This window comes from Leptodactylus fuscus, chromosome 5 (genome assembly GCF_031893055.1).
Source record: "Leptodactylus fuscus isolate aLepFus1 chromosome 5, aLepFus1.hap2, whole genome shotgun sequence".
In the NCBI taxonomy this organism is placed as follows: Eukaryota; Metazoa; Chordata; class Amphibia; order Anura; family Leptodactylidae; genus Leptodactylus; species Leptodactylus fuscus.
In genome coordinates, this window is record NC_134269.1 from 149,927,166 (window position 1) to 149,937,840 (window position 10,675).

At 40.8% G+C, this 10,675-nt stretch overlaps 1 protein-coding gene across 1 annotated transcript; it reads right to left on the minus strand.

Annotated features, from left to right (window-relative positions):
• Nucleotides 1-3,706: 3,706 nt before the first annotated feature.
• Nucleotides 3,707-6,609, minus strand: BTG1 (BTG anti-proliferation factor 1). Its single transcript, XM_075274471.1, has 2 exons — nucleotides 6,168-6,609; nucleotides 3,707-5,144 (listed from the first exon to the last, which is right to left on the minus strand). Exons 1-2 carry the CDS (start codon nucleotides 6,310-6,312, stop codon nucleotides 4,780-4,782), a joined length of 510 nt encoding a protein of 169 aa, XP_075130572.1. The 5' UTR covers nucleotides 6,313-6,609; the 3' UTR covers nucleotides 3,707-4,779.
• Nucleotides 6,610-10,675: the final 4,066 nt, after the last annotated feature.

Below are 10,675 nucleotides of genomic sequence, written 5' to 3' on the forward strand. Positions count from 1 at the left end.
GATTGCAAAATTTTCAAAAATGTCTGCTGTAAATGATGAGGAATCTGTTGGTCCCCAGGAGGCCTACCATAGTCTCACAAATAATAAGACATAATCTATAGTTCTCATCTATCAGTGTACAGATGTTCTTCTCATCTGGTGCAGGTAATCCCTATGGACATATGTTAGTATTGAATCTGGTTTTGTGTTTGGTAGTATTCATACCCCCTGCCAAGCCAGTACCTCCACAATACTGTGGTGCGATTTCCATCTGGAAACCATATAAGGTACATTGAAAACACTAATAACATAATATCTTGTGTTATTTCCTGTAAAAGAAACCTGCAGAATCACTTAGAAGAACATTATCAGATGTGAAAGTGAATCATCGATGTTTCAGGCCAATACTAAAAAAGCATTTTCTCAAATTTCTTGTGGTTATTTAAAGGGAGCCTTTTATTAAATCATCTTATATATCTGAACTGAAGTCTATCTTTTTCCTTTTTCAGTAATCTTCAGCGAGAAGAAACATGTGAAAGACTGCAGAAAACTGAGCTGTATCAATGGACACTTGTCCAAGACAGAAACTTCTTTCCTGGGTTCAAGTATATACAGTACCCATAATATAGGTCTGTGGACAAGTTGCATACTGGGTAATGAAGAGAACTGGATGATATTCCATCATGTGTTGGTAAAGAGATTGTAAGAGATTAGAAAAAAGGCCTACTAGTCCATGGCGGTATCTGACATTACATCTCAGATAAGACATTCAGATACCACTTGAAAGAAAGAAAACACTTGGTCGCCATGGAAAAGTAGATCTTGTTATATTTCAGTAAAGCCTTCAAGTCTAGATGTCGCTTTTTATACCCACAATTTGTATCTGAAACTGACTGTTAAACCATTATGTAAACATATGAATGCATATACCTTCCATGGGGTATGCGGAGCCCAGGCCTAATGGACTCATGACTACTGCCAGAGAGTGCCACAATTTTCCTTTATTGTTTTAGCATTATATCCATTGGAAAAGGCTTCTCTTCTTACGGTAGGCTCACACTAGCGTCCGGGTCCGCATGGGGACCCGAAAGATTGAGACACGGTCGGCTGAAAAAGTGGCCCTGTGGGCTACAATATTATAGTATTTATGATTATATGTGTAATTTTATACTGAAACCATCAGAGAACGATTTTAAGCAGAATCTGCGGCGGACACTCCTAGGGAGACTTCGCAGATGTAAATCCAGCCTTACACCTAAGCAGACACAACTCCATTTTTTGCCACTTAATTTAAAGCTGTGGATCTATGTCAGGCAGAGCAGCCAAAGTTAGCAATGCCCATCCAATAACTACTTCACCTCAAGTCTGGTAGAGACTTATCTTTTACAAAAACAGAAAGGATTAGCCATGTTGAAATATATAATAGTTAGATAGTAGGTTGTTTGGCCATACAGCTTCATAGCTATTCCTCAAACACGTGTTCATTTCACAGCTATACCTTCCATTATGCTTTTTTTTAGCTAAGCATGCATGTGTCCTTGGTGGAGAGAAGAGAATAAGGGGTGTCCGGCAGTGTGTTTTCTCACTTCAGAACAAAGGCTCGAACATGTTACAAGTCAACATGCCCAACATCTTCCATAGGGCAAGATCTCCTATAATCCAAGTGAAATGGAAGCCTACAGTTGATGATAGGACCTTTTAATAGATTTTACAGAGAATAATAACGCATTCTGCTCAGAATAGCTGTCCGGGTTGATACATTTTAAGTATGGATTAGCTGCAGCACTCCCTATAATAAGCAATACTAGCCTCCATCTTAGTGTTAGTTTGGAGAAAATAAGCATTGTGTATCCTGATGAACATGCTGTAAAAAAGAAATAAAATGCATGCCTTTCAAACACACTGACTCCTAAAGTTTTATAGAATACTAAATGGATGGCGAACGGACATGACGTGCCGCCATAGCCAGACAAAAATCCATAAACCGTGCCTACATGTCTTGCAATTACAACACCCTTTTGTTGGTTCGGTGTTAATATTTTATATAAGGCAGACTGTATCTGGTCATTCACATTACTGTTGGCCAAACCCACTAACCACCTGTGTTGCCAATGGGACGATGATGGGAAGAGAAGGATCGGGTATGCACAATCCTTTTGTCTTTAGGTAAGATATGCCCTTATAAGAGATTTCCAGCAGTGGTCTATTCCTCTTTTTCTGTTAAAAGCATGTGCACAGTCAGCCATATGCAAAGGAAGGGGGGTTGGGGTCAGGAGAGCTAAGTGTGTTTGGCCAGCAACCATTTAAGGCCAGCCTTATATATGACAAAGTCTAATAACTTACAAGTAATACACAAGAATACAGCAAATGCAATGAAACTCAGCTGTGGAATCTTCCTCTGAGAATTACAGGCTGCCTACATCATGAGACACAATCTTGTTTTGCTAGTATTGTAGTCACATGAGCGACTGGTTTATGATGTCTTAATAAGTCACATAGACAGGCAAAAAAATTCCCATGTTGTTATGAGCCAGCGCATGACTAATAGTCATTACTTCAATCTTATTTGCATATGTAAATTGCAACCTGCCTTTATTTAATGCTTGAAGTAGTTTAGTTTTTTTTTTCATTAAAAAGCATTTCATCTATAAAATAAATCATCTGTGAATGCATTCTCGAGCTGTTCCCGCAAACTGTGGGAAATTATATTTAGCGGTTCTGGAATGCCTGGATGACAACCAATATGGCTGCCTCAGCAGGTGCCACTTAGCTTTCTCCACCACAGAATGGCAAACTTACCAAGTTAAGGACTGAAACTTTCCGCTTCCCAGGCCACGTAACGTCATGTTCATCAGTTACATGGCCTGTGAATGGGCTACCAAGCACAACCGCTATGCGAACGTATGGCGTTGCGCTTGGTGAGCTCATACAGACTCTGCAGCGGATCACCCAGAGGCCCCATGTTGAATAGCTGCCGATCTTTAATTGAAGTCTATGGATAGGTCATCAATTATATAGCCTGGAAAACCCCTTGAACATACAGTGATATTCACCGCTCCTCTACTTACAGGTAGATTTGCCATTCAGGGGTCTGGGAAAGCATGGCAAAGAGTCTGTAGGAACTGTAAAATAATGACAGAAGTAAAATACACACGTACCTTTAAAATGAAGACCATAGGTATACAATTCTGAAGAGCAACCTATTATCCCGAAAAGCTTTTTCCAGCAGGGTGTGTCAAATATATTAATTTAAGGCCAAAAGCCTATCTTCACAAAGTATCCAACTGTGCAAATTGCCCTGCATTGCTTACGTGCAACCAAATTGTTGCAGTGTTAAAACTTTGTTATCTGAATTTCCAGCAGTGAATGCAATATGGCATTTGCACAGTAGCCTAGAAGGCAAATATCCAGGGAATTGCGGGGCCATAATGTTATTATATCCTGACTTCATTATTTAATTCCTTAGAATAGTTGGGTTCTCTTGAGATTACCATTTCCTGGCACTGTGTGCCTATTCCCAAATCATGACAACCATGTACATATTTTACTCTAGCCTATTCCAAAGTGCTATTCCAAAATGGGTAGGAGCATCCGAATTTACTTCCAGGTATATGTGATAGATCCGCTGGATGTAGTCAAGATTCAGCTGATGCCATCCCTCGCTCTCCTCCAGATTCTGGCGTCCTGAAATAAACAACTTTAAGTCCTATACAGACAGACAAGACTGTTTAAAATGCCAAGATAAGAAACAATTTATTATAGAGAAGAAAAATCTCTCATTTAAAATAGAAATCTGTACATCTTTGTCACAATCAATATACATGAACTGTACAAATTTACAGCAGTTCATAATTTATCAAATAAAAGACTAACAAAGTTCACAAAATAGATGGTGGTTTGTGGAAAAAAGACTTTACCCAATTAAGTACAAGAAATTACAAAGCAGAACTCCACTTTCTAAAAATAAGTAGTTTACTCCGTCTTAGAAAACTATGAGCTAAGAAATGTACAGAGAAGCTGGCTGGTGTGAACGCCATAGTTCAGACAGTGTCTTTAGGAAGCCTGTGGTCAAGGCAGAAGACGATACGTTCAATACTTTCAAGTTCATGTCACAATAGAAAGGATCCTCAAGTGTGTGAATGTGTGTAATACATATATATATATATATATATATGGGTCAGGAGTATCCTCCCAGTACTATATACTGTACAACTATACCTATTTTCAGTGCAAGATATGTCTGCCATGTACAACTTCAGTAAGTGTTATACTCTCGACCAAGCTGCCAGAGATAGTAACATTAAAAACATTAGTGCAAGTTATATTCTGCAGGAAACTGCAGAGAGAAAAATAAAAATCTTACAAATACTCTGAGCTTTGGGTTCACAGATGAAGGGTAAGTCCACCTTATGTGCCTGACACTATGTGACCAGATCTAATGGTAGAGGTCATTGAACTCGGAGATAAACCCCGCAGTACATGCTGACATTTTACAAGTGCTGACAGATGGTATATAAGTGCTCGGCACACAGAGTGTATATACCCGACTACAAGTAGAATCACTAGGCCCAACGTCCAGTGAGAAATATTACTACCTTTTATATACAGGCTATTAATTGACCAGAAAGGTACTGTCCAAACCATGGCACTTTCACGTCAGTATGGTCTACTTCTATTTTGTGCCCGATCTTCACAGCTGTGACATTTGAAACTTCACAATCCATCCCCATAGGAGCCCTCCCAAATTAAAGACAATATTACTCCATCTGTTACAAGATGATACAGCCCCCAGACCATATCTTAACCAGATACAGTCATCATGTTGTAGGCTTTGGAGGGGCTTGTTCGACCAATGAGGAGTTCATCTTTACAGCTGATTCTGCTCTCTACAAGGGACGAGCTGCTAGTTTGGCTACTGCCCCCTGATGGTATAGCTTCGTACAACACGCATATAGAACCGTCCTCCCCAATTCTATATGAGACTTCATAAGGATCAATCCACAAGGTAAGCTCGCTTGGCAGAAGTTTAAACATTTCTTGGCTGCTAAGTCCAATACGATCTGCTGCTTGACCGATCAAGGGGTCCATTTTGTGGTTAATCCGAATACAGCGGTAAGCAGAGCCTTTGGAGGGCTTCTCTGGAAACCAGTGGTGTCTGTAATGCTCTAGAATAAAACATGTCATTTTGTTACTTATCACTGCAAAAAAAAAAGCTGTTTATTTAGACAACAAAATGTTTGGGTTGGTGGATATTATATAGGACAACATGAAGAATCAGAACAATGAACATAACTACATACAAGGAATCCTTCCACCATCTTGAATATTAAAACTGCATACTCTTCTTCATTGAGTATATCCTGTAAGACCCTACACCAGTGAGATCCTCTGAAGGATACAACCGTAGAAATAAAAGAACATCTAATATGTATATATGCAAACATATGTATGTCTCTATAGCTCACTACGTACAGCACAAAACTGGCTTCTTGAAAAGACAGCTCCATATGCAGACCAGATTTCCACTTTCACCACATATCATACACACTATCCATCTTCTTTGAAAAGACCACCGCTCAGAAGACCACTCTGCCAAGCAGTTTTGGGTGGTCGTCTCAAAGGGCTATAGAGAAAAGGAGCAAACTACTGTGTATGGATAACAAAGGGCAGATAGAAGGAGGGCTCTGGGTATTATTAGCATGAATAGATCTGTCCTCTGTAGTCTTACTAGATATTGGTTGCCTGGAAGGAGATAACATCTGCGTTCTTGGAGCATACAATTCCTATCTTGTGACGTACACCAGAGCTTTTTGTATGGAAAGTGCGTCCTACAAAGGTCACATACACATTACAAACACTCCTCGCACTGTGCCTCTTCTGAGAAATCAGCTGGCACAAAGCCAGCACCACTACAACTCTCACAGAGCATACAGATGTATAGATACAGGAACCATGCAAGGAAGTGATCTGCCCAGACAAGTGCAAGTACAGGAAACTAGTCAAGTACAAGAGGGCAGTCTGGACAGGAAGGACACAGCAGTACCCTGTACTTTCCGACCGACCGCACAGTGCGAACAAAGACAGAGCACAACAACCGCACTGTGTCTATCAATAAACATACAAGTAGCTAAAGTACAATAATCACTAACACCCGGACTGCCCATAGCCCACAGTGCCCAGGCTCTTACCTGCCAGCAGCTCCTGTAAGGACTGGTTGAAGGTCTGCAGCTCCCGATCGTTCATAAGTCCCTTGGTCCTCAGGAACTTGGAGATAAATCCCACCGCCGCGATGATTTCAGGCTTCATGTTGACTCGGGGGTAGTGAGTATGCATGGAGGCTGCGGGGACTACTCGGGAACTTTCCCTGTGACTTTTCTGGTGTTCTTATCAGTGTCTTTTTTCAATTTTGCGATTTTTTTTGTTTTTATGTTTCAGTGCTTGGCTTATGGTTTTATTATAGACGTGAGGAGCCAGGTGTCATGGTAGATGAGGAAGGGGAGTTCTATGTGCTTACAGGTGATCTCTATAGTACATCCCTGGAGGAGGCGGAAAGACCACCTTCCTGTCACATTCACAGGCCCCTCATACGCCCCTTCTCGTAGCTGAAGTGAGCTCAGCCACCGCCAGCACGCTCTTTTATACACACAATGCGAGGATGTGACGTCAGAGAGGTGTGGCTATAATGACAGACCAATGGCAGGACCACACCACGCAGGCAACACCGTGTTGCAGGGAGGACTGGGCTGACATCATCTACTGCAAACAACTGAGAGCTCAGGGGGAAAGTCCCCTTGTAAACAAGCCAGAGAGGGGGAAGGGCGGCTGTGCCCGGATATTACTTCACTTCACCTATAACAAAGTAGAATCCTTCAGCTCACCATATCCACGATAAAGGATCCACAACCTGGAGGCACGGACAGATACAGGGCTTGAGTAGACGATGAATGTAAAGAGAAATGGAAAATCCAGCGTCCACAGGAAGGATCCACATTCACGGATAAATGTAAAATATAACAAAAAGTTACAGCATAACTGGTGGATTGAACTGTGTCATGTAGGAGCAGCTACGCGTTTCAGGACTTAGCCTGTCCCTTCCTTAAGGCATGAGAACAAAACAGCCAAGGTTTAGAAACACACTCAGATAGTCTGACTCCGCCTAGAAGAGTTAACCCTATCTATACCGTGATTACCACAGAATGATAGTACATGGTGTGAAGATACAAATATCATAATAAACAGGAAAAGAATCCTAAATACAAATCCGGCTATATCATATCTGTATCACAGCACATCATGACATAGACAGCGTATCATAAAGACATAAAAAGCCACATAAAAATAAAAGATAAATAAACATATGTGAAGCGCTGAAGGTAAACTTACGCATTAAAATGAATGACTTGTGTCTACATTGACACCGTACATAAAGTAACCATAAGCGCTTCATATATTAATCAGCAAAATCACCATAAGTAAAAAAAATGAAAAAAAAAAAATTACCTCTCACATAATGGTATAAATGCAAATACAACTAACTTATTTGTGCACAGCGCTAAAACCATAACCAAGTCACCACGATCGTAACTAACCTCCTGCTGATAGTATCACACAGAACAATAGCACTAGTGCGACATGTAATTGCTGATAGTTATTGGTAATATCTGTATAGCTGAGCTGTGTCAGTCACTGGTTATATTGTCAGCACTGCTGTACTGATTGTTATTGGTAGTTACTGTATAGCTTAGCTGTGTTAGTCACTGGTTACATTGTCAGCTCTGCTGTACTGATTATTAGTAATAGCGGTATAGTTGAGCTGTGTTAGTCACTGGTTACATTGCCAGCTCTGCTGTACTGATTATTAGTAATAGCGGTATAGCTGAGCTGTGTCAGTCACTGGTTACATTGTCAGCTCTGCTGTACTGGTTATTAGTAATAGCGGTATAGCTGAGCTCTGTCAGTTACTGGTTACATGGCCAGCTCTGCTGTACAGATTGTTATTGGTAGTTACTGTATAGTTGAGCTGTGTTAGTCACTGGTTACATTGCCAGCTCTGCTGTACTGATTATTAGTAATAGCGGTATAGCTGAGCTCTGTTAGTAACTGGTTACATTGCCAGCTCTGCTGTACTGATTATTAGTAATAGTGGTATAGCTGAGCTCTGTTAGTAACTGGTTACATTGCCAGCGCTGCTGTACTGATTATTAGTAATAGTGGTATAGCTGAGCTCTGTCAGTTACTGGTTACATTGCCAGCTCTGCTGTACTGATTATTAGTAATAGCTGAGCTGTGTCAGTCACTGGTTATATTGTCAGCTCTGCTGTACTGAATGTTTTTGGTAGTTACTGTATATCTGAGCTGTGTTAGTCACTGGTTACATTGTCAGCTCTGCTGTACTAATTGTTATTGGTAATAGCTGTATAGCTAAGCTGTGTCAGTTACTGGTTACATTTTCAGCACTGCTGTACTGATTGTTATTGGTAGTTACTGTATAGCTGAGCTGTGTTAGTCACTGGTTATATTGTCAGCACTGCTGTATCAATGTATTATTGATAATAACTGAATATCTGAGCTGTGTCAGTCACTGGTTACATTGTCAGCCCTGCTATACTGATTGTTATTGGTAGTTACTGTAGCTCAGCCTTACAGTTATTACCAGCTATACAGTTATTACCAATAACAAATAGTACCAATAATAATCAGTACAGGAGAGCTTACAATATAACCAATGACTGACACAGCTCAGCTATACCGCTATTACTAATAACCAGTACAGCAGAGCTGACAATGTAACCAGTGACTGATACAGCTCAGCTATACAGTAACTACCAATAACAATCAGTACAGCAGAGCTGATAATATAACCAGTGACTGACACAGCTCAGCTATACCGCTATTACTAATAACCAGTACAGCAGAGCTGACAATGTAACCAGTGACTGACACAGCTCAGCTATACTGCTATTACTAATAACCAGTACAGCAGAGCTGACAATGTAACCAGTGACTGATACAGCTCAGCTATACAGTAACTACCAATAACAATCAGTACAGCAGAGCTGATAATATAACCAGTGACTGACACAGCTCAGCTATACCGCTATTACTAATAACCAGTACAGCAGAGCTGACAATGTAACCAGTGACTGATACAGCTCAGCTATACAGTAACGACCAATAACAATCAGTACAGCAGGGCTGATAATGTAACCAGTGACTGACACAGCTCAGCTATACTGCTATTACTAATAACCAGTACAGCAGAGCTGACAATGTAACCAGTGACTGATACAGCTCAGCTATACAGTAACGACCAATAACAATCAGTACAGCAGGGCTGATAATGTAACCAGTGACTGACACAGCTCAGCTATACCTCTATTACTAACAATCAGTACAGCAGTGCTGACAATATAACCAGTAACTGACACAGCTCAGCTATACAGTAACGACCAATAACAATCAGTACAGCAGGGCTGATAATGTAACCAGTGACTGACACAGCTCAGCTATACCGCTATTACTAATAACCAGTACAGCAGAGCTGACAATGTAACCAGTGACTGATACAGCTCAGCTATACAGTAACGACCAATAACAATCAGTACAGCAGGGCTGATAATGTAACCAGTGACTGACACAGCTCAGCTATACCTCTATTACTAACAATCAGTACAGCAGTGCTGACAATATAACCAGTAACTGACACAGCTCAGCTATACAGTTATTACCAATAACAATCAGCAATTACACGTTGCGCTAGTCGCTATTGTGCAGAAATAGGTTAGTTGTATTTGCATTTATAGGATTACGTGAGAAGTAATTTTTTTTTATTATTATGGTGATTTTGCTGATTAATATATGAAGCGCTTAAGGTTACTTTATGTACTATGTCAATGTAGACGCGAGTCATTCATTTTAATGTGTAAGTTTACCTTCAGCGCTTCACATATGTTTATTTTTTATTTTTATGTGGCTTTTTATGTCTTTATGATACGCTATCTATGTCATGATGTGCTGTGATACAGATATGATATAGCCGGATTTGTATTTAGGATTTTTTTCCTGTTTATTATGATATTTGTATCTTCACACCATGTACTTTCATTCTGTGGTAATCACGGTATAGATAGGGTTAACCCTTCTAGGCGGAGTCAGACTATCTGAGTGTGTTTCTAAACCTTGGCTGTTTTGTTCTCATGTCATGAGGAAGGGACAGGCTAAGTCCTGAAATGCGTAGCTGCTCCTATGTGACATAGTTCAATCCACCAGTTATGCTGTAACTTTTTGCTATATTTTACATTAATCCGTGAATGTGAATCCTTCCTGTGGACGCTGGATTTTACATTTTTCATTACGTCACGTAGGCTTGTGTTTTTATGCTCCTATACATATTTGTAATGTAGCGCCGCCGTATACCGACACGCAGAGCTTGCTTTGTGTCATCCCGGAACACTACGCAGTAAGAAAGCAGACAGCAAAGTGTCGCAACATATCACAATCCAGGGGCGTGAGAGCCCCGCCCCCACCGGAAAACTGCCACAGACCAGATCAACACAAAGTCACGGCTACATAACAAAGACAGCTGCGATTAGAGGGTAGGGGGTCGCTGCGGGCTGGGATTAGAGAGTAGGGGGTCGCTGCGGGCTGGGGAGGGCGCTCTCTTCTCCACCATCTTCCACTACTCTTATGTAGCGTT

Excerpts from the sequence above, each read along its gene's own strand:
- BTG1 (XM_075274471.1), bottom strand. The coding sequence starts at position 6,312 with ATGCATACTCACTACCCCCGAGTCAACATGAAGCCTGAAATCATCGCG. Across the intron at positions 5,145-6,167 it reads CTTACAGGAGCTGCTGGCAG|AGCATTACAGACACCACTGG; the intron begins GTAAGAGCCTGG and ends GTTTTATTCTAG.